We start from the raw sequence: 25,050 nt of genomic DNA, 5'->3' as shown, positions 1-25,050 counted from the left end.
TACTTGGGCTTCACTGATATGATTCTTATGAAATGACAGTTAATTGCATTGAAGTTCTGCTTCTAAAAATGGTTATGTCTCTGTCTTAGATATCAATGAATGCAAAATGATTCCACGCCTTTGCACCTATGGAAAATGCAGAAACACCATTGGCAGTTTCCGATGTAAATGTGACAGTGGGTTTGCACTTGATTCCGAAGAGAGGAACTGCACAGGTAAATTCCATAGCTTGTATTGTGTGTGATATTCACTGAAAATATAAATGGAATACTATATTTATAGCTGAACTTCTAAAATTTACATTTTATTAATTTTAGTGCATATTTGTTGACCAATAACATTCTTTTTTTAAAAATATGTTTGCATTTGAAATAACCTTTTTGTTTTAAATTGCAGATATTGATGAATGTCGCATCTCTCCTGATCTGTGTGGCCAAGGACTTTGTGTCAACACCCCTGGAGACTTCTATTGTGAATGCTTTGAGGGCTATGAAAGTGGATTTATGATGATGAAAAACTGCATGGGTACGTTACTCAAAGCATATTTGCACTGGGGCATAAATCAAGCCTTGTGATGTCACTGCTGTGCCAGTAACTGCTCGTTTGCATCTAGGTTCCATTTTTATTGGAACAGTTGTGAAAAAGGCAGGGCAGGGGGAGGAAGAGTCACTTTGTTTCCTAAATCTAATGGGGAATTTCGGGCTGGTTTTGGATTTACCAAAGTCTCCTTAGTTCATTTGGATCTTGGGAGTTAAACCACCATACCATCAAAGTTCAAAAGTTGGATAGGGGAAATAGAGTATGGTTGAGAAAATGCTGGTTTTTGGCCTGGGTCCACTCAAAAGGTTGTTATCCCAACATAGTACACATTCGTAGGATTTTGTGCTTGAGACTTTTCAATTTTAAATAATGAAAAGTAACTGTTGTTACTTAGCTTGATTTGAAGGCTGGTCCCTAGGTGGGAGCTTTGGTTTCACCCTAAGAATAAAACTTGATGCCTTTTAATAATACCAGTTCACAAAGGAAATGGTTCTAAGCTCATCTACAAGATTTCCATCTTACACATTTCAGCATTGTCTCCCCTTATTGTGATTAACTCTGATTAGTAATAGCTTTTATAATGAGCCATGATAATTTCTAAAGTTCTTATGAGCGTAAAATGTATGTGTGGCAGCAGAATTCACCTTCATACAGGCCTATAAATGGGACACTATTTGTGAATGGAAGGCTCTTTTGTCCTCCTCCAGTATCTTTGCTCTCTCTCATCAAAATACTCTCTTCATATTTCCGTATCTGTTTAAATTTAGATTGTGAAGTGTTTGCTATACTGAGGGTTGTATCCAATGCAAATCCTACTCAGAATAAACCCACTGAAGTTAATGAACGGAGCTAACTTAAATTGTCAATGGGTCTACTCTGATTAGGACTTAGTTGGATACCATCCTGGATGATGGCATGCACATCCATTCATTTTTATTTATAATCTTATGAAATACCTTGGAGGTTGCGTGAGAGAGTTAGCATGCAAAGGCAGAGTGTCTCACGGTTGAGATTTTAACCTGTTTCTCCTGTGTGCAAGCCCAGTGTTCTATTCAGAATGCCAGGTGAGATCAAATAAAAATAGTTCCTGTTATTGCTTTTTCAACATTTCTGAAAATAATTTGCATTGTCCCACTCTGTCACACACAGGAGTTTCCTTCTTCTCTGACTTGTGGATGCACTACTCATTGGAACATGTGGTTGTTGTAGGGTTCATACACAGAAATGTTTTCTGTGTAGAAAATGTGTAATGTAAGACATCCCCAAGGCTTGTGTCTTCAGCCCATAGTGAATTTGTGCTTGTAGTAAATGGCTGTTATGAACATTTCCCTTAGCCCTGCCTTTGATATATATTAGACCCCTGTCCAGGTCCCTACCACACACTCAAAATCCAGGCTCTCTCTACTGCTGTGGTCTAGAGCTGACTACTTCATGTTGACAAAATCAGTAGATTGTGGCTGGCCAAGACGGCACAGGAGAAAACAGAGAGGTGGGGGGGGATGAAGAAACCACCCACTGGGTAAGGAGAAGTCCCAGTTGTGAGTGCTGTCTGTGGGAGTTGGGTTGCGATATTTGGGAAGAGACATTGTCTCTTGTGGCATGGAGAGAGAAGGAAACAGCAGCTGGAAGATGCTTAGAACAGTTACTGGCAGGAGAGGAAGAGATGCTTGGGGAGGAGATGCATTGGTTTGCATGCGGAGTTCCAAAGGTCAAGCAAACACTTGGCTGAGCACCACCACTTCAGTCTCTTTGGCGTGCTGAAACTTTTAAGGTTCTAACATGCATTCTTTCCCCCATTTTTGTTCTGTTTTTCAGACATTGATGAATGTGAAAGAAATCCTCTATTGTGCAGAGGCGGCGTTTGCATAAACACTGAAGGAAGCTTCAGATGTGATTGTCCTCCAGGTCATCAGTTGGCTCAGAACATCTCTGCGTGTATAGGTAAGGTGGAGGGAAAATAGCATTAGGACAAAAGTTTCCAGTTTTCTACATTTGCATGCCCTTGTTCCTGCTCTGCAGGAACAGCGTTACACAGCCAGCATCATCTCAGTACAGTCTCTGCTCTGATATCATTGTGCCTTTCAGTAGGCACAGTATTTCTCATGCAGAGGAAAGGCTTCCCCAAACTAGGCTCCTTTCCCCACCCTGCGTGGAAATGGTATAGGGATGAGTTAAGAATGAGGCCCGATTGAAAAGAATGATAAGGAATCCCTGTGGGCATTGCTGGTCAATCAGCCCACTCATATTTATAAAAATTATTATTGTTGTTATTCTTATTAATAATACTATCTAACATTTACGTAGAACTTTCAAGTGTTCAAAGTGTTTCACGTATTATCTAATCATAATCCTTGCCACAACCTGTAAAGTAGATCGGTTTTATTTTGTCCCATGTTGCAGATCGGGAAACCGCTGTGCAAAAAGTCCTACTAGCTGCTGCCCAATGTCATATGTGCCCCAATTTTCTCTTTCCCCACCAGTAGTGTTTAAGACTGAATGTGCTTTACTGTGTTTGCGGCCTATTGCCGAAATAAAACACAAACACCATTCATTGGGTTAAATCATGGGCCACTTTATTAAACGGAATCAATTGGAATAATGAACCTGCAGAGGGGAAATCAAGTGCGGGAGCATTCTGATGATCCAGGCAAAGCCTGCTTGCAGCCATAGGGCGATCAAACCTTGCCTGAGCCCGGGGCTGCCCTGTGCCAGACCCCCAGCTCAGGCCACACCCAGAAGATGTGTAGGGGGTCCAACCCGCATCACCGCCCCCCGGAGCCGTGAAACTCCGAGCGGATGAGGCACGTTGGCCCCAAAGGCGGCCCGTGTTCTGCCCCCCGGGCCGTATAGCCCTGAGCTGCAGGCCCCCGGACCGCCAATCGCCCCCAAAGGTGCCTAAAGGTGTCACCTAGCTGCCCTTTCCCTTTAAACCTTTTCCCGCACTTCTTTGCCACAAGTGACCGTTGACATATTGAAGCTAAAAACACACCAATCAGCCTATTAACCCCAAAGGCACCCGTGCTAACCCTTGACCCGTCCCCCCAACCACAGTGTGGAGTAGGCAAAAGAAACCTGCCAGCAAAGCGAGGCAGGCAGGCCAAAAATTCCTAGTCGGCCCCGTAGCGACCAAATGAATCACACTGCAGTAGAGGGAGGGTCGGGCGGGCGCCGCCAAAATTCAAAGGAGGGCGGGAGGCTGGTGGAGTGGCCTTAAATGGCCTTCAGCTGCCCCGCCTCCTTACTGTGCGTCACGACGGCGCGCTGGCGCGCCACGTGCGCACGGACACACCCTTGATGGCGGCCTGGCTTCGGCAGCAGCCGCAAACACGCCCCTTTGCCCGGCAGGTACCGGGCACGGAACGGGATTGCGGCCTATTGCCGAAATAAAACACAAACACCATTCATTGGGTTAAATCATGGGCCACTTTATTAAACGGAATCAATTGGAATAATGAACCTGCAGAGGGGAAATCAAGTGCGGGAGCATTCTGATGATCCAGGCAAAGCCTGCTTGCAGCCATAGGGCGATCAAACCTTGCCTGAGCCCGGGGCTGCCCTGTGCCAGACCCCCAGCTCAGGCCACACCCAGAAGATGTGTAGGGGGTCCAACCCGCATCACCGCCCCCCGGAGCCGTGAAACTCCGAGCGGATGAGGCACGTTGGCCCCAAAGGCGGCCCGTGTTCTGCCCCCCGGGCCGTATAGCCCTGAGCTGCAGGCCCCCGGACCGCCAATCGCCCCCAAAGGTGCCTAAAGGTGTCACCTAGCTGCCCTTTCCCTTTAAACCTTTTCCCGCACTTCTTTGCCACAAAAGGGGGACAAGCCTCTGCTTAGTCTCAAAGCCACCCGTGCCCCGCTGCGGCTGAAAGTCCTCACGCGTCTCGTCGCAGCCGCAAGGCCGGCCCATCAGAGGCCTCACCGCGGCTGAAAGTCCTCCCGTGCCTCGCCGCCGCTGGAAGTCCCCATGTGCCTCGTCGCAGCCGCGAGGCCGGCCCATCAAAGGCCTCGCCGTGGCCGGAAGGCCTCCCGAGCCTCGCCGCGGCCCGAAGGCCCCTCGCGTCCCGCTGCCGCCGCTGCCCCCGCTAGGCCAGCGCACCAAAGGGCCCGCCGCGGCCGGAAGGCTCCCCGCGGCGCGCAGCAGCCGCCGCCACAAGGCCTCCGCCGCCAAAATTCAAAGGAGGGCGGGAGGCCAAAGGGCCCGCCGCGGCCGGAAGGCTCCCCGCGGCGCGCAGCAGCCGCCGCCACAAGGCCTCCGCCGCCAAAATTCAAAGGAGGGCGGGAGGCTGGTGGAGTGGCCTTAAATGGCCTTCAGCTGCCCCGCCTCCTTACTGTGCGTCACGACGGCGCGCTGGCGCGCCACGTGCGCACGGACACACCCTTGATGGCGGCCTGGCTTCGGCAGCAGCCGCAAACACGCCCCTTTGCCCGGCAGGTACCGGGCACGGAACGGGATAGGCTGCAGTCACAGGGCCAATGAGAAGTTACAGTGCTACTGCTTGGCCTGCCTTACTGCCTTTACTAAGCCTCTCCCAACAAGATGTCATTACATAGTCCAACATAATTGTAACACCTGTTTTTGATAGCCATTTTGCACCTTTTCCAGGGATATGTCCAGGGCAGATGTCCTTGCCATCCCACTGCAGTAGTTACACTAGTGGGGGAGCAGGATTGCAGTCTGTAACTGCTTGCTTGTCTGCTTCTTCCCAAAGCTTAGGGCTGTGTCCAGTGCTAGTCCTACTCAGAGTAGACCTATTGAAATTAAGTTACTCATGCCCATTAATTTCAATGGGTCTGGTGTTTTTTTCACCCCCGTCAGTTGCGATGTTCTTAGATGATAAGACTTGCATTTAACCACAAGTGAAACTACTTTAGGGGAATGGCCATAGCTCAGTGGTAGAACATCTGTGTTACATGCAGAAAGTCCCGTGTTCAATGCGCAGCATCTCCAGGTAGGACCAGAAGAAATCCCTGTGTGAAACATGGAGGGCTGCTGCCAGTCAATGTAGACAATACTGTGCAAGGCGGACCAGTGGATCTGGTTCAGTGTAAGGCAGCGTTTCTGTGTTCCTAAGTAGAATCTTTCGGCATTGTTTCAGTTCACCTAAAGGGTCCCTCTCCACCTGATTGTAGATCCTGTGGTGTCCCAGTTTCAGACTTGTGCAAAACATTGAACAGACTAAACCAATCTAGAATGATTTATGTAGTGTCTAAGTTCTGCCCATCTGGTGTGGATCCTTCCATGTAATTAAAAAGATGCAAGTCAACTGAGGCTGTGTACACACCATACATTTAAAGTACCCATCGAAGTATCCTGGGAACTGTGGTTTACACCTCACAGAGCTACAATTTCCAGCACCCTTAACATACTACAGTTCCCAGGATTCTTTGGGTGCAAAATGTGCTTAAAATGTATGGTATGCACCCAAGTATGACATTCAGGTGAATTTTATTTATTTTTATTATCTTTATATCCCACATTTCCTCCAAGGAGTTCAAGGTGGTGTACAAATATGGTTGTCCCCCTCCTGATTTTATCCTCACAACAACCCTGTGAGGTAGGTTAGGCTAAGAAGCAGTGACTGGCCTAAGGTCATCCAGTGAGCTGCACAACTGAGCAAGGATTTGAACCCTGGTCTCCCATGTCTCAGTCTGTCACTCTAACCACTATACCACATTGCAGTTCTTTCCTCCTTTCCTTTTCCTTTTAACCTTTCTGAGAATAGGAATTTTGCTTGAAGTCCCTGGCAAGAGCTTCAATGGCAGGAATGAAACTCTGTGCAGCCAAAGTTCAGCTACTGGCCTTTGGTCAGCTTTCGTAACCTAGGTCACAAGAACACAACCCCTTTTTCCGTTAATTTCATATTTTCACTGCTTTTGCCAGATCTTCATTTTTGTCCTCAATACTACCATTGACATAAATAGCAGCATACACTATCATCTTAATAGGAAAGGGCCATAACTCAGTGGTAGAGCATCTGCCTTGCATGTAGAAGGTCCAAATCTCAGTCCCCAGTATCTGCAGGTAGGGCTGGGGAAATACCCTGTCTGATGAATCAATGGTCTGACTTTAGTATAAGACAGCTCCTACACTATCATTCAAGGAGGACAGAAGGCAGTATTTTGGGGTAGGTCCCAGGCTATGGTCTGAGGGCACATAAGGCCAGCTCCCTCCTGAAGCTAAGCAGGGTCAGGTCAGGTCAGTGCCTGGATGGAAGACCGCGTGGGAACCAGATGTAAGCTGCCTTAGGTTTCTATCATGAAAAGAAAGGTGGGGTATAAATGTAATTAATAAATAAAAATGTCCTTTTTCTTTTTCTTTCTTCCCTTTTCAAATAGACATTAATGAATGCGACCTGAGTGTAAATCTGTGCAGAAATGGGCGTTGTGTCAACCTCATTGGAAAGTACCAGTGTGCCTGCAATCCTGGATATCAGTCCACGCCTGACAAATTGTTCTGTGTTGGTAAGAACTTTGTTTTCCACATGTGTCAGTAGTAGCTGATCATTTTTAATTCATCTTTAAAACACTTTATTTCTAATTGGTTCAATGATTTCTACACCAAATGGACCTGATTAAAAGAAAATAACCTTAAAAGTCTATGGTATGAGGGTAGAAAGCCAGCATGTAGCTGAATGCACTCTAGTGTTTATCACAAATGTTCACGTCGTGTTATCCTCACAATTGCTGTTCAGATATCTTATAGGAGTGACAGGGAACCTGTGGCCCTCCAGATATTGTTGGACTCCAGCTCTCATCAGCCTTAACCATTGGTCATTCTGGCCGGACCTGATAGGAGTTGGAGTCCAACAACATCTGGAACACTACAAATTGCCATCTCTATCTTATAGGAAAGGGCTGGAGTTAAATCCTTCAGTTAGTGAAGAGGTGAGAACACAATTCAGGGAGTTCAAAATACAAACGCCCCTATTTTGAAAAGCCTTACCATATTTTGAGTTGGGCTCAGGCCCCTTTAAATTCAGGACTGGCTCAAAATGGGAATTGCCTCTGCTGGTAACTGGTTGTTGCTGCCAGTCGTCCCTACCTTACTATGTCAAGGGAGTACTTGGTGGCAGAAAGGCCTCGCTAGAGTCAAAAGAGACCTTTCCAGTCTCTCCTTACCTGCAAATTATGCCATTGGAAGAAATGATACTCCTGACACTGCTGAGGACCATCACTTTTCTGCTGGTGGGCATGGGATTTGTAGTTTCTTCTGCCTCCCAATTAAATCCAGGATTCAGAGAAAGCTACAAATCCCACACTTCCTAGCAGGAAACGGCTCTTGAGCATCTTCAGAAAGGAGTGGAAAGAACTGCAAGGTAGCTTTCTTCACCATTTTTTTAAAAAGTTTTCTTGGAAAAACCTTCAGATTTTGTTTTACTATTCTCAACTAAAGCTACTGCCCCCTGAGATTTTTGAATTGTGCTCAGGGCAGTTAGTCCATCGCTGCTTAGTTGTATAATGAAGAGCATGAAGCCACAAACCACCCCCCTCTTTCTAGATTGTAATCCCCTTGGGGCAGGAAATCTACATGGATGCTGCCATGTACACATCAGAAACCATTCAAACTGTGCAATCAGTTTTTTGTTTCCTACGGTAAACCCAAAAGTGTGATATTCCACTATTTGATTTCCCTGTCTGTGAACATATTTTCACCAATGTATTGCTATGAACACTTTGGAGTGTCCTAAATAGACTAATCAGTTCACAGACAGTTTAAAGCACACTGAGAACTATGAAACTTGAACAGTCTCAGAGGCATTGAATTTTTTTTTGTAATGATGTATGCTTTACATGGTCATTTTTTCTTTCTAGATATTGATGAATGCAGCATAATGAATGGTGGCTGTGACACATCCTGTACAAATTCAGAAGGCAGCTATGAGTGTAGCTGTAGACAAGGATTTGCGCTAATGCCAGACCACAGAACCTGCACTGGTAAAGTCAATTTGTGAGCATTTATACTGTTAGCCACTGCCAAACTGCTCATGATTAATTGGTTGTATCTGTGCCTTTTTCTTGCTTTTTGTACGTATTTGTCTTTGCCATTTTTGCAACCCAGTCCTGTGCATGTTTACTCAGAGGTTCCACTGAGATCAGTGGTACTTATGTGTAATTATGCATAGGATTACAGCCCTAATTATCAAATTTGGGAGCTACACGCAGCAGGAATTTTTAAAATTAGTCTGTATAACTATTTTAACTGGCCTTTTAAATAATCCTGCTGTCTTTGTTAAAATTATTTTACATCATTGCATTTATCTTGTGTTATTATTCTGTGGGCTGTCATGGGTGGGCTATGCCCCCCAAAAGTGGCATATAAATAAGTGTATAAATTTTATAAACAAATGAAAAATAAATAACTGCTATACTATGCTGGTTTGGAGGTTAAAGAAGCGGAGGACTCAGAAACAAAACCTTACAAAAATTTCAAGTTAAATCACTGTGCCTTAATTTAATCAAGGCACTGATATTCATAATTCTTTATGCAATTGGGGCACAGACATATTATTTTGCAGCCCAAAGATTCTACAGGAAGGATGTGGGTTGGCAATAATCCTCCATACACACAACTTTCTTATTTTAAAAATCTATCTTTAGAAATACTCAGTTTTCTAGCTTCTTGCAGTGGCCTCTTTTTACAGATGTATTACTGCACTTTCATCAGCAATTAATTGTACACATGAGCATTTGGAACAGGAAGCCATAATCCACAAAGCTATCATGCCAGAGTACTTGAATTTTAAGGTGAAAGTTCTTCAAAGGCAGTTCCATGAAGATCCCATTATGGTAATCTAATATGGATGTCACTAAGGCACTGTGACTGAATTGTTCTTTCTATAAATGATGCCATCCTGCTCTCTTTTGATGAGGAGTTAAACAGGAGCAGGGTATCCTCCTTGCATGCCCAATGGATTCTTTTACTGACAATCTACCCCTGCCCACTTTACATCATAAGATACTCCCAAAATTCCTTCAGGTTAAAAATAAAAATCACATGTTGTGGTATGAGGACTGCAGATGAGGGAAGTCAGTAAAAGGCTTTGATGTGTGTACATGCCATACCTTTACGTTTTGGGGATAAAATAATTTAGCAAGATTTGTTATCCCTGAATTCTGTTCTGTTCATGCAGTTAGTGTAGTAGAAGGGTAACTTTTATGTCGACTTTCATGTATACTCGTGCATGAAATTGAATTTCTAGTAACTGTGGACCATTGTGGTTGAATCAGTCTCCCCAACAAGAAGGTGCAATTAATTGCAGTCAGCAATTGGTGTCAGATTCAGAATTGTGGCTGAACTAGGAGCAAATTATTACATATTATATAATCTAGAATGGCAGAGCAATCCAAATCATGGGAAGCCAGCAGGAGGGGAGGCCAGCAAAGGAAGAGCTGACAGAAAACTCCACGGCATCTACTTCCCATTCAGGGGCCACCAGGCTGGCTGAACGCCAGCTCAGTTAGCAACCACATGTGGGGGCTGGAAAAACAAAAGCCGGCTCCCTCGAATACTCCTAATGGGGAGTAAGCACTTCCCATTGACCACCATGGAAATTATTTTACTCTGTTGGCTAATAGGCTGGCAGAAATTTTATCCGGATTGGGATCTGTGGGAGCACTCTGAACATGAGAAGGATGCCGCATAAGCCCCCCCCCAGATCTTCCTCTGCCACACCCCAGAATGCTCTGTTTTGGGGCCTTCCACTGGTTTCTGCCAGCTCTCCATCCGCTGGGCTGGCCATCCCTGGCAGACCCCCGGCTGCACTGGCAGGGTCCCGGTGGCACCACAGCTGAGCTGGGATAAGGGGCTTCTGCTGGTGGTGCCCAATGGAGTCTGGTGCTGCTAGGAGCCTGACAACTCAGCCAGGGGTCTGCCACATCCAAGTCCCCCCAGCCCAGCATAAATACTAGTTGGATTGTACCCTAAGAGAATAACCTGTGTCAGGAAAAGAGTAATACATGTTCTTACTCTCAAATGTTCTTATGTCTGCCGTAGAGGGAAGTAACTTTTTCCTCTCTAGGTGACACCCTCCATGGCAGCAGAAAGTTAATGTGCAGTAAGGAGGAGGAGGATCAGGAAATTATGGAAATGTAGATATTAATTTGCAATCTTATAATTTAGCAGCAAGAAGGAATAGAAGTTTCTTTGCCACAGACCTTTCCTCCATTCCTCAGTCTGAATATAATACAATGGCAAGCTGTTTTCAGGTCAAAAAGTTCTGAAAACTTTTTTTAATGTCATTAATATGGCATTAATGTCTTAAAAAACAGCAACAATGGCAAGCTAAATTAGAGTGATGACCATGTTAGTTTGCAAGTAGCAAAAACAAAATTATTCCTGTGACACTCTAAAGACATGCGAATAATTGATTGTCTTGTAAGGTTTTGTGGATTAGATCTCACTTCCTATCCTAGGTTAAGAGGTATCCTAGGTTGAAAGTAGGGACGGGATCTGTTGGCCTGTGCCAGTTCAAAAGCATTCTGTTGACCTAACAGGCTGGTATCGATTTCAGTTTGTTTGCTACCTGCTGCTTTTACCAATCCATTTCCCCCCTTGCAGAACTATTTGTATTAATAATGATAATTTGAAAGGAAATATTAATAAACGAAAGGAAATATCAATACAGTTATCATTCTGAATATCAGTATTTTTATTTAATATCAATATTTTAAAATATAGCTGAAAAAACCCTACATAAAAATCTGATCTGCAATTATAGAGAATAAGCAAATTAATGGAAAATTCGGTACCAAATCTGAATTGGGTGGAATTCTAGCACATCCCTAGTTGACAGTTACATGCACGCATCAGTACAGAGAAGAAGAATAGCTGGGGTGGGGGAGGATGCAAAAAGCGGGGTCAGACCGCCATGAAGTACAAGGGGTAGTAATAGGTGTGCCATATGATCAAGCTAGCAAATGACAGTTCTTTACAGTCTTGAAATAAATTGTTTATATGTGGTTTACAAAGAATTGTGTGTGTGTGGGTTGCATATCAGGCCAGCTAAGACTCCAGTTCCAAGTTGCTGATCAGTGTGATAGCACCATGTGATTAATAAAAAAAGCGGTAGCCAGCAAGAGATGTCTTCCAGGTTGCATCTACTTACAAAAACAACAGTTAGAACAGTTTCTGTTTGTTTGGTGTTGGCTACATGGAAAATGAATAATGGACAGAAAACTCTTGGACTCAGTAGTTAAAATGAGTTAAGTTTTCTGCAGCTGCATAATTCCTAAAAGCCACAATAGACTCATCTCCTGATGAGTTACACCCTTTCTCTCCAAAGAGAGGAGGTTCTCAGCTCAGCTCTTTGTTTTGCAAACATTTCCTTTGAGTAACCAAGCAAAGTTTTGGATCTTAAGCTGGTATGTGGTGTATTTGACAGCAAAAAAACCATGAGAATTTATAAAACAAATTTATAAAACACACTGAGATTGAATATATATATATAATGGGTGATATCCAAGTAAGTTACACTCAGAGTAGACCTACTGAAATCAGTGGAATTAAGTCCATTGATTTCAATGAGTCTCCTCTGAGTATGGCTATCATTGGATATCGTACAATAAATTTAGGCAAAAAAGAATAGACTTTTCCAGTATCTTAAATCAGTCACTGATAATAAGCAGGGGTATGGATAAATTTTAAATGCTAAATATTGCAAAGTTATTTCCACCAGAGATGGCAGATGCAAACTTGTCTAAAATATTATATTATAATAAAATATTATTATGTGAAAGGTATTATCTACATGTGTACTTTCTGATCTTTAATAGGTGTGTTGTGACAATATGTACTTTAGTCTAGAAATAGACGATACTCAACTAGAAAGGATAGCTTTGGGAGTCAACTAACTCTGAATTTGTTATATTTCCTTATAGATATTGATGAGTGTGAAGACAATCCTAACATCTGTGATGGGGGACAGTGTACTAACATACCTGGAGAATACAGGTGTCTTTGTTATGATGGATTCATGACATCTGAAGATATGAAGACTTGTTTAGGCAAGTGAAAAGTCTGTTATCCTAATCTTGTTGGTAAACCTGTCTGTGATGGAAATAAAGGAGATGGTGATTTGTTTAAAATGTGAAAGCAAGCAATAATATTTATGAAATGTTACTAATGTGGATGATAGGCTGTAATCAGTTGGTTGTTTTGTCACTACATATCAAGATCACTTAATGTCAGTTGTTTGGTTTTAATGATATTTGGAAGGTGTTGGCTGTAAATGAGAATTTCCATTCTGGCATTGCCTTCAAAAGACATAGCAACATTTCTGTTTTATTTTTGTTATAAAACAAAATGTTAAAAACATACTTTGTTTTCTTTTAGGTAATTGTTGAATAGGGCATGTAAGCCCTGTTCAGGTGTTCTGAATAGGGCATAACTAAACACTTGAGGAGAGAAGAGTGTGTGTATGAACACACTACCTCTGCCTCCCTTCCTCTCATAGCTCAATGGCAGAGCATCTTTTTTTACACGCAGAAGGTCCCAGGCGCAATCCTTAGTGTCTCCAGGTGGGGCTGCAAGTATCCCTTACCTGAAACCCTGGGAGAGCTGCAGCCAGTCAGTGTAGACAGTACTGAGCTAGATGGACCAACAGTCTCTGACTCAATAACAGACAGCTTCCTATGTCCCAGGGTGACTGTCTGCAGCAAGGAAGCCTCCTTGCTACTCATGGAAGCTTTCACATGTCTGGAACCCTGATTTTCCAGGTTTCCTAAACATGTGAGGGCTTCCCAGCTGCATACACTTGCCTTGGAGCATGCAGAGGCAGTAGTGGCCGGCAGGGTAGCATGGGGCTTTGTTGCTGACCTGGCTTCCCAATGCTGCATGGCGCTGCCCACTAGTGAGAGAGGGAGAGGCAAGGCAGCAGGGAGCTTGGCATGGCACTGCTCTTGGCTGCCCGCTGCCTTGTCCCTCTCCCTCTCAGTAACCAGGAGCAACATGCAGCATTGGGGAGCCACATCAGCAATGCAGCCCCACCACCACTATTACACGAATGCCCCTCTGGGATGACGGGCAGAGGTAGCACACTCGCTACCTCTCCTCTTGTTTAGTTAAGCCCTTTTCAGAATTCCTGAATAGAGCTATAGATTTCATGCATGCGATCCCTATCAAGAGTGAAAATCTTTTCTGTGCATTTCTAGAGTGCTTTGATAAGGTGGCTAATATAAAACAGTCTAAGAAAGCCTAAGTTGAAGTGCAAATCTTCAGAAATGAAGGCTTATAAAAAGGGCTGGAATTCCAGTGGAATCATTTCAAACCCTACGGAGGGAGAAATCTGCAGATGTTCCACACAAATAGACAGTGCAGAACATGAAGACCTTGGTTTGTTGTTGTATGTGCCTTCAAGTCGATTACGACTTATGGAGACCCAATGAATCAGCAACCTCCAATAGCAGAAGACCTTGGTAGTAGGTGAAAAAATCCATTAAGAATATATTGTAAGAAAACATAAGCCAAATTTGTTCACCATGAGAAATGTGGGGCTCATGAAAGTGGAAATTATGAATTAAGAGCCAATGTTAGAGAAAAGCAGTAGAAGGAATGCTCATACTCAATTGCATAAGGGACAGCCATCAGAGGGTCGACGTAGATAGATCCCTCTGAAGTTATTCAGGGCTTGTTTCTGTTCCCATCAAAACTCCGAGGTGAGGGGGGAAACCTTCCATGAGGCATAGTCCCAGGTGACTACTTTTGAGTTTATCCTCAAGGAGCTGGATACAATACCATCCTAAGCTTGACAAGTTCTTACTTGGCAAGGTTCAGATATGGAATTCAGCATCCCAGTATCAACTTTCCAAATGGTAGCAGACCTAGACTCCAGCCTTTTCACAGCGCTATATGGATCTGTTTCCAAAACAATATCCTTCTGCTGCCAAAAATGCCATAGTAGCAATACTTACATCTAGAGTGAAATGTTAATAGCAGTTTCTTAAAGACTTTACAAATATAAATTCATTCCCTCCACCAGATGTTAATGAATGTGACCTGAACCCAAACATCTGTCTGAGTGGAAGCTGTGAGAATACAAAAGGCTCCTTTATCTGTCACTGTGATATGGGCTATTCTGGCAAAAAAGGAACAACTGGTTGCACGGGTATGTATATGTGTTTTATGCTTATATGTAAGTAGTTGTCTTATTCATTTAAAACTACATGTAAAGAGTCATCAGTAGAATAGCTGTCTGTTCATTTGGTAAAACATGGTACCATGCTTTACCAAACTCCCATGTACATTATTTGTGTCACACATTTCTTTGTGGCACCCAATTAAGATTAGGTAACTTGAGAGAGAAAGATGCATCTTTTGACCTTTATTAGCTGACGTTTAGCCAGGCAGTTGCTCAACAAACTGGCTGCTTACATTATACAGAGATGGTTAATTTTGCAACTGTGGGGTGATTTGAGAGTTGCCAATTGTTGACATGAGTACAAACGAGGTTTTTTAAATGCTTCTCCCATCTTCAAAATGCCATCTTCTTGCTGCCCTATGCTCCTTTGGCAAGTAGAGCAGGATACAAAATTAATAAATAAAGCAAAATTTAAAAAATCATTAATAAGAATGATAATTGTTCAGTTGATAAATCACTGCTTGATCTAGGATGGGTTGCATAGATGGTGAATTTTGCAACTAGGAGTGATTTGAGAGTCATCAATTGTATTCCAGTATCTGACATGAGTACAAAAGAGTTTTTTTAAATACTGTTGCGCACCACTCCAATCTCCGAGTGGTGATAGATCTTCAGGGGTCCCTGTGCTTACCCAGGGTTTGATTTCCTTGGAAAGAAGGTCAGCTGAGACTGTGTTATCTTTATGAAATATGTGTATTTATATACACACATCCCAGCCTGAGCTTAAGATGGAGAGGTTCAAAGCATCAGCAGTCCAATAGATCTTTCTTTTCCATCAGGCTTACAGGAGGCACCCTAAAGCCATGGTGCAGGGAGCCAGCCTCTCTGCGTGTCTCCAGTTCCAAGCCTCTCCACAGACTCAACTAAAAACACAAGCTTCTCTTAAGCCTCGGGGGGGGGGGCTCTCCTGAAGAGTTTAAATAACAATAGGATCTCCCTGGCCCATTTGCCAGTTAATGGGTATTGATAGACCCACCTAGCCACTCTATTAGATTAACAGAAAGAGATTCATCTGACCAGCAGAGCAGGTTTTTCTGCCGCAGAGCCCACCTCCAAGTGCAGGGTTCCAAATCAGAGGCTGGAAAGGGACCCATAGAAATCATCTCAGCCCCAAACCCATAACAATACTTTGCTTCTTCCCTCTTCAAAATACCATCTGCTCGCTTCCCCAGGCTCCTACGGGAGGAATAGTGGGATAAAAAGTTAATAAATAAGATAAAATAATCATTGATAAGATTTTAAAAGATTGTTCAGTTGGTGAATCACTGCTTGATCTAGGGTAGTTTGCATATTCTCTCTCTCTCTCTCTCTCTCTCTCTCTCTGGTTAATTATTTTTAAGAGAAGATGGATATATATGATAAAATTGCCACATTCTAGGTTGGGATTAGAGGCTGCTCTTGGTTCTAAAGTGTTTGCAGTCTAGAAATGGCATGTCTGCTTGCCACGATCCTGCACCCAGTTATGTTTAACAACCATCAACATTGCTTAGGTTTGCCCATGCTCGATTGTGTCTTGGACTGCAGATTTTCAGAGTGAGGTCCCAAGTTGCATATTTGTAAAAGCAGGAAACACTCCTGTATCTGTCCACATGCCATGTTTGAATGGCCTTTGTCATTAACATGACTAAAGATGCTTTTGGATAAATAGGATCATCAACTGCACACCAAAACTCCTGGTGTCTTTTGATTGGATCCATTGTGTGATTTGATAATGAACAGATTAAGCTGTCTGAGAAATTCATAAAATCCTGAGCCTATTTTGTAATCCTGGATTGCATATATTAGCCTGGTTTTCACTATCATTAAACTATAGTTAAACATTAAATATGGATAACTGTGAATGATCAGCATGCTCAAAAGTCCCTGCTTCACTGCTCTCCCGCTCCTGACTTTTTAAGTATGGTTTGCTGTTACATGTGAACTGGGCCATTGAATCAGACTCGTGTTTTGCCTAACAAAGTCACTGTGTATACAAACTTAGGAATGTCTCCTGCATCTGGAAGGTTGTAATATGAGAACCGTGCTTTACTTCAGCGAAGTTTTCATGTCAAGTTTTATTCCACCTAAGTTATTGGCAGAATTCCATGTTGTAAGCAAGACTGGGCTAGCGTACACAGCATGTAATTCACTGCATCATGACAAGACCACCATGGACCACATCAACAAGACCATTTTGGATTTGGATTTGGTAACTCTACACTCTGTTTGCAAATAGCAGACTCTTTTTCCAAATGTTGTTTTGGCAAATAGTATATGTTTAAATATTTTTTTCTGCTGCTTTTAACATGACAGCAGTACAGATCCTTGATTTAAATGAATTATATCAAGATACATCAGCAAAACCAAAATGTACACGATTTTCATATCATCTACCAGCCCAAAGCACTGAATTTCAAACTTATAAGCTGAAAGGCCAGTTGCATTAATAACACATAATGTTGGTATTTGAGTGATAGGGTTCCAAATCATAGCTATTGTCTAAAATATAACACAAGCATATGGTTAATTTATTTTTTTAGTGCAAGTTTAGAACAAGCGCAACTCTCACAGTCCGAACTGAGACAAGTACATCAGCCAATAAGTCACCTGCAAGGAAACTAAAATTGATGTTGTAAAGCTCACATCAAAATATTTGAAAATGATTCTAGGTAAGAACAGTGTAGGAACATCGTGTATTTCTGTTCATTAGTAACAGCTGTCTTCCTCTATACAAATACATGAATTAATGTAGATCTAAGCTATCCTTACTTTTTCCCTTTTGGACTAACCTTCCAGCATTCTGTAGATAGATATACACATTCAAAAAAGTCCTTCTGGGTTGGTACCATTTTAGAATATAGACGTGGGAGTGCTCCTTCTCCACCACAGAAAGCTTCCTACACAAAGGCACACTTCACATGTCATGGGTAACCGTATCCTACTCTCTTCACAACAGAAGCAATAAATGATCCCTGACTTACTACATCCAAACGTCCTTCCCTGGCTCTCCCTGTCAGGTTCCTACCTGCTCGTGGTTACTGCCTGTCTCTAGGCACCACCAGGAACTCCACCAGTCCGGACCGCACTCTCTTATGGTTTACCTATCCGCTGTAGCACAGATCTCAACAGATCCCCCTGCTAGGCAACCACCAGTAACGTCCCAATACTAGTATTCCCAGAGACTCTGAATACTGGTATTGTTATTCTCTTCACCGCTGCCACCATTTGTTACAGTTCCCCTTCAGCCTTGGTCATTACCTTACCCTCCCTTCTGGTCTGTGAAACCCCAGCCAAGGATCAGGCCTTTGGTAAACCAAATTAAGTATTTATTACAGATAACAAAGCTAACAAGATTAACAAGATTTCTTCTTAAGGCACATAAGCATATGGTTTTACTCAATACTAATCCGAACTCCACCCCCCTCCTTCTTCACTCTCTCCTGGCAAACAACTCTCTCAAACCCCACCAAGCAATCCACTCTTTCTCTTCTCCCCCCCATTCCACTCTCACTCCCTCACATTCACCCAGATTTACCTGTCATCCTTTCATTTATACTGTCAGCCATTTTAAACATTCAGCCAATCATCAAGCATTCTATTGCCCATTCACTCCCCCTCTTTCACTCCACTTACCATGTATCTCTAAACAACCAGCACTTACCATATATACACTAATATATAGGAACATCACATTCCCCCCCCCTTAAACAACTGCAGAGTATTATTCCTGTTCCAGGATTTATACGTCGCGTTAACAAATAAAAGTCTCTATGGGGAAAATGTCTTTCTTTGTTCCTCTGTCTGGTCACGTCACTGCAGTCCCATCCACTTGCCTGGAAAGTCCATCGGCCAGTACATTGTCCTTGCCTTTTATGAACTGGAAGTCCACTTGATAGTCCTGTAGGGCCCAGGACCACCTCTGCAGCATAGTGTTATGGTTTTTCATAGTCTGCAACCATAACAAGGCCCGATGATCTGTAGTCACTGTGAATCTTCATCCCCACACGTATGGGCACAACTTGTTCAGTCCCCACACGACCGCTAGGCACTCCTTCTGGACCGACGAATAGTTTTTCTCCCTCGGCGTCAGCTTGCGACTCAGGTACGCCACTGGATGTCTGGTGCCTTCTCTCTCCTGCAGCAAGACGACTCCCAGCGCGAGGTCCGACGCATCTGTAGCCACGATGAATGGTTTCTCATAGTCTGGTGCTATTAATGTGGGTCCTTGGCACAAGGCTTGCTTCAGTAGATCAAAAGCCTTCTGACATTCAACCATCCATACCACACGCTCAGAACACTTCTTCTTTGTTAATTCATGCAAGGGGGTTGCTATTTCCCCAAAATTTCTCACAAACTTCCTATAAAATCCAGCCACACCCAGAAATGCCCTTACTTGTTTTTTGGTTAAGGGGATCGGCCACGCTTGTATTGCCTCCACCTTGCTCCATAAGGGGGTGATTTTCCCACTCCCCACCTTATGTCCTAAATAGATTACTTCTTTTAGTCCAAACTGGCATTTCTTAGCTTTTATTGTGAGGCCTGCTTTTCTTAAGGCCTCCAATACTGTTGTCAGGTGTTGGACATGCTCAGGCACCGACTTCCTAAAAATGGCCACGTCATCGATATAGGCCACTGCAAAATCTGACATGCCTCGCAACACAGTATTGATTAGCCTCTGAAATGAACTTGGTGAGTTCCTTAGTCCCATGGGTAAGGTCACAAACTCATATAACCCATCTGGTGTACTGAAGGCAGTTTTGGCTCTGGATTGCTCATCTAGTTCCATTTGCCAAAATCCTTTACAGAGATCTAGTGTAGAGATAATGGTTGCTGCCCCCAATAACTCTAACATAGCGTCTACCCTAGGCATAGGATACGCATCTGGGACAGTAATTTTATTGATTAGTTGATAATCAATGCAAAACCTTGTCGTTCCATCTTTTTTCGGAACCAGGACAATACTTGAGGCCCAGGGACTGATGGATTCCCTGATCACTCCTAATTCCAGCATCTCTTCCACCTCCTATTTGATCTCATTCAAAACTTTCCCATTCACACGGTACGGAACAGATCTGATTGGGGCATGATCTCCAGTATCAATGGAATGTATAACTATACTGGTTCGGCCAGGTTTGTTGCTAAAGAGATTCCTATAGGTTTACAAAACTCTCAGAATCTCCTCTTTTACTTCCTCCTTCACCTCCTCTGACCATTCCACTTGATCTACCCCTCCTTTGTCTTTGCTTTCCTGTACCAAATCTGGAAGTTCAGGCCCACTTCCCTCAGGGAATAAGGTAACTTGCAACACCTTTGCATCCCTGGTATGGTAAGGCTTTAACATATTTACATGAACCACTTTGCTTTTGTTTAATTGGTCTGTGGTGATTACATATGTCACTGTGTCAAGCCTTTCTCTAATGGTATATGGTCCTTCCCAGTTAGCCTGTAATTTGTCATGTTTCCTGGGTATGAACGCCATAACCATATCTCCCACATCATACACACGTTCTCTGGCTGTTCTGTCATACCAGTAACTTTGCTTCTCCTGTGCATGACTCAAATTCTTTTTCACCACCTCCATCATTGATGTTAATTTATTGCGGAATTCCAATACAAAATCTACTACAGAAGTTTTGTACTCTCCCAGAGTTCCTTCCCATGAATTTTTTAGCAGTTCCAAAGGTCCCCTCACTTTTCTAGTGAACATGAGTTCAAAGGGTGAGAAGCCTGTTGACTCCTGAGGGACTTCTCTGTATGCAAATAAGAAGCATCCCAACCGTTCATCCCAGTCTTGTGGGTGATCTTGAACATAGCTTCTTATCATGCCCTTCAAAACTCTATTGAATCTCTCAGTTAGCCCATTAGTGGCGGGATGGTAAGTAGTGGTCTTTAGATGTTTTAGACCACAACATTTCCACATACATTGCATCACTTCTCCCATGAATACACTGCCTTGATCTGTCAGCACTTCATGAGGGAAACCCAGCCTCATAAAGATTTTTAATAAAGCCTCTGCCACTACAGGGGCTTCTACAGATCTCAGTGCTTCTGCGTCTGGGTACCTGGTGGCAAAATCCACCACCACCACTAGATATTTCTTGCCATGCCTTATGGGTTTGGAAAAAGGGCCCACCAAATCTATTCCCACTCTATAAAAGGGTTGTCCAATTATAGGAAGGGGCTTTAAGGGTGCCTTGGTCTTTACTCCATTCTTTCCCACCTTTTGGCATATTCCACAAGATAGACAATGTTGTTTTACATCCTTGGAGATATTTGGCCAATAATAATGTGCAGCCAATCTCCTCTTGGTCTTTTTTATTCCCAGATGTCCTGCACATGGGACATCGTGGGCTACCTCTAGCAATCTGGTTCTGTATTTGCTAGGTACTATCAATTGCTTCACTGGTTCACATTCATCCTTTCTCTCAGCAGGCATCCACAGTCTATATAAAATCCCATTCTCACACACAACTTGATTCCTCAGTTTGTCAGTGAAAGGAATCTGTTGGGTCAGCGCTTGTTCCTTTATCTGCTTCAGACTTATATCTTTATGCAGCTCTTCCCTGAATTGATCTGCTTCTTCCCCAGAGACCACTTGATACAGTTTGTCTTCTTCAGCAGGCCTGCTAGTGGTTGCTATGGTGACCTGAGGCTGGTTAACAGATTCCACCCTGTTTGTTTCAGCCCCCCTTAATATGGCTTCTTTTTCTCTACCAATTTGCTGTCTGGTCACTACATATATTTTCCCCTGTGCCCCCATAACATCTCTTCCCAGTATTACTGGTTCTTGTTGCTGGGCATTAATACCAACTTTATATTGGCCCTTTCGGCCTCTCCATTCCATTTTCACTAGGGCCACAGGCAAACTCTCTGGTTGACCCCTCACTCCTTGGATAGTCACTGTTTCCTGAGGTAATATTTCTTCAGATTTTATTAAATCTGGCCTCAGTAACGTCTGAGCGGCACCAGTGTCAAGCAATGCCCAATAAGTTGCCCCTTGTACACTCACTTCCTCTCTCAGACTTGAATCCAGGTCTGTTACTTCTGTCCAGTTTATCTGGCAAAACTGAACCTTTTTCGCTGCTTCTAAAGCCTTGGGCTCTGTTTTCACTGCCCTTGTCTGAGCAGGATTACTAATGGGGTTGGCAACCTCACACTGAAAACGTAGGTGCCCCGGTCTACCACATTTGTAGCATAATTTCTCCTCACTTTTAGGGTACACAGATCCACTCTGGGGTGTCCTGTGCCCTTCAGATTTTAATGGAGGACTCACTCGCTGTGGTACCACATCCCTTCTGCCAGCACTATATGGTCTGGGTTTAAACTCTCTTGATGTTTTCCCCACCCAGCCAGTTCTATTGGAGGCGAAGTGATCCGCCAACTCTGTGGCCTCCTGCACAGATGTAGGGGAACGGTCTTTGACCAGGAGCCTTATTTCTGGTGGTAACTGATGGTATAATTGATCCAGTATCATGAGGCTTTTCACCTCTTGCACTGACTGAGCTTTGGCACTACTCATCCACTTTCCAAATATATCCATCAACTTTGCTCCCAGTTCCACAAAAGACCTCCCTGTCTGTATCTGGCAGTTTCTGAAAAGCTTTCTAAAATGATCAGACCCCAGTCTGAATCTTTTGTAGACTGCCTCTTTAAACTCAGCATAGGTGACGGGCCTGTCTGAGGGGAAATATTGGTATACCTCAGCCAATTCCCCTTTAATCAGATTTGATAAATACTGCATGTATTTATCTTCAGGTAGCCCCCACCACTGAGCTGCTTTTTCAAAGGTGCTAAGGTAAATTTGAGGATCTTGACCAGGCTCATGGACAGCAAAGTCCTTTGGAGTAATTTTTATTTTTGCTCCATCTCTGTCTTTCCTTGTCTCCTCAGAGTGAAATTTCTCTCTATCAAATTTTAACTTTTCTACTTGTAATTCAGCATCCAATGCTCGTTGCTTCTCCCTCTCCTCAAACCCCAATCTCATTCTCTCAATTTCCAACTCCCTCTGTTTTTCCTTCTCTGCACCTTCCATCCTCAATCTCTCAGCTTCCATCTTCAATCTCTCAGCTTCCAACTCTCTCTGCTTGTCTTTTTCCTCAGCCTCCCATCTTAACTTCTCTCTCAAGTACTCTATATAAGCGGGATTGCTTAAATATCCTTCTGGGGTCTCTTCCCTGACAGGTTGTTTTTGCTGGGCAGTAGCAAATCCTATCAGTGCTACCCTCAATTCATCTACCCCTTTACCCTCATGAGGTAAATTGAATGTTATGCACTTCTCCACCAGCTCCTCTCTTTTCATTTTTATGTATTCAGCCATGGTGTTTGAGTTCACTCACTCTTTGCCACACACTCTTTGCCAGTCACTCTCACAAGAAATCTTGTTTTGTTATTTCTGTTTGCCACACCACTGTTCTGGATTCTCTAGTATTCGTATCTGGATTCTCTGTTGTTCGTATCCCACCTCTGCCACCACATGTGATGCGTCCTTCCCTGGCTCTCCCTGTCAGGTTCCTACCTGCTCGTGGTTACTGCCTGTCTCTAGGCACCACCAGGGACTCCACCAGTCTGGACTGCACTCTCTTATGGTTTACCTATCCGCTCTAGCACAGATCTCAACAGATCCCCCTGCTAGGCAACTACCAGTAACGTCCCAATACTAGTATTCCCAGAGACTCTGAATACTGGTATTGTTATTCTCTTCACCGCTGCCACCATTTGTTACAGTTCCCCTTCAGCCTTGGTCATTACCTTACCCTCCCTTCTGGTCTGTGAAACCCCAGCCAACGATCAGGCCTTTGGTAAACCAAATTAAGTATTTATTACAGATAACAAAGCTAACAAGATTAACAAGATTTCTTCTTAAGGCACATAAGCATATGGTTTTACTCAATACTAATCCGAACTCCACCTCCCTCCTTCTTCACTCTCTCCTGGCAAACAACTCTCTCAAACCCCACCAAGCAATCCACTCTTTCTCTTCTCCCCCCTATTCCACTCCCACTCCCTCACATTCACCCAGATTTACCTGTCATCCTTTCATTTATACTGTCAGCCATTTTAAACATTCAGCCAATCATCAAGCATTCTATTGCCCATTCACTCCCCTTCTTTCACTCCACTTACCATGTATCTCTAAACAACCAGCACTTACCATATGTACACTAATATATAGGAACATCACATGCTCCTTCTCCACCACAGAAAGCTTCCTACACAAAGGCACACTTCACATGTCATGGGTAACCGTATCCTACTCTCTTCACAACAGAAGCAATAAATGATCCCTGACTTACTACATCCAAACCATGGATGGTGGTTTGTTTCACTCCAAACAAACCACAGCTCAAGAACTAACCTTAATTTTTGATTTACTGTGCACACGAAGGCTGTTGTAGAAAAATTAGCATGTCAGGGAGAATAGTAGGCCAGAATCATTCCTCCTGTATGTTAGCTTTCCAGGGGTAGAAAGGTTTTGACACGGGAATATTTCTCTCACACAGCCCCCAACTGCATTTTAAAGTGGAACAGCCCAAAAGAACTGGACCCCATGCTTTTCCAAGTGTGTAATTAGCCCAGAGAACAGGGTTCATAATAAAGCTGCATGTCTTTGACAATAAAAAGAGGGGGGCTGTGCTGCTCTGCTTGCCAGCCAAGGACTCCACAACACACACACACACACACACACACACACACACACACACAAAAACTTCCATCCTCCATGGGACTCCCAAACACATACACAGGGACTCCCAAATGGGTCACCCTTCCCCCCCAAGCATCACCAAGCTTCCTCTTCTCCTCCCCTTTTGACTTTCTTCTGCAAGGAGAAGGGAGGTGGTTGGCCAAGGTGTACGATACAGGAACAGTGGGGTTTGGCCAGGGCAGCATCTTAGCAACTGTCTTTCTCTTTTGCCACTTGCCTCCTCCTTGCCTTCTGCCACTTAGGCTGCTGGTGAGGTGCGGGGGAACAACAATACAGCAAGGCAGTTGATAAGGAGGTACCCCAGGCTGGCATGACTGTTCCTCTGTGGCTCACCCAGGCGCCTCGTTCTTCCACCTTGCTTGCATGTCTCATGCCTGCCTCACCTGCCCACTGGTCTGCTGTCCTTGCTTGCCTCACCCCCCCCCCCGGAATGCTGCATGATGGCTTACAAAAATATTATATCTATAGATTCTCAGGAATGGGAACTTGTAACCTTCGTTTGCTGCAACTGAGAATGAAGGTGGCATTGCCTTCCTGTCTTCCTTGTATTGCCTTGGTGCACTTCTGCCACTCAGGAACAGGAAGAAGAGAGCATCTGATGATACCAGGAAGGGATCAGAAAACTGACAGGAGAGCCCAAGGACATAAGGATGGGATAGCAAGAAGTGCAGTGGACGTGTGGCCATCTGTAAGGC

At 43.8% G+C, this 25,050-nt stretch overlaps 1 protein-coding gene across 6 annotated transcripts in view; it reads left to right on the top strand.

Moving 5' to 3' along the window:
- Positions 1 to 25,050, top strand: part of FBN1 (fibrillin 1) — a 256,376-nt gene that overhangs the window by 151,173 nt on the left and 80,153 nt on the right. For all 6 annotated transcript variants that reach the window (XM_061595358.1, XM_061595355.1, XM_061595357.1 and 3 more), the window contains 7 exons: positions 90 to 215; positions 397 to 525; positions 2,356 to 2,481; positions 6,875 to 7,000; positions 8,351 to 8,473; positions 12,416 to 12,541; positions 14,515 to 14,640. In XM_061595358.1, the coding sequence (XP_061451342.1) occupies positions 90 to 215; positions 397 to 525; positions 2,356 to 2,481; positions 6,875 to 7,000; positions 8,351 to 8,473; positions 12,416 to 12,541; positions 14,515 to 14,640 (882 nt within the window). The remainder of the gene's footprint in view (positions 1 to 89; positions 216 to 396; positions 526 to 2,355; positions 2,482 to 6,874; positions 7,001 to 8,350; positions 8,474 to 12,415; positions 12,542 to 14,514; positions 14,641 to 25,050) is intronic.

Source organism: Rhineura floridana, chromosome 14 (genome assembly GCF_030035675.1).
Source record: "Rhineura floridana isolate rRhiFlo1 chromosome 14, rRhiFlo1.hap2, whole genome shotgun sequence".
Lineage (NCBI taxonomy): Eukaryota > Metazoa > Chordata > Lepidosauria > Squamata > Rhineuridae > Rhineura > Rhineura floridana.
This window is presented reverse-complemented; position numbering and strand designations above follow the sequence as displayed.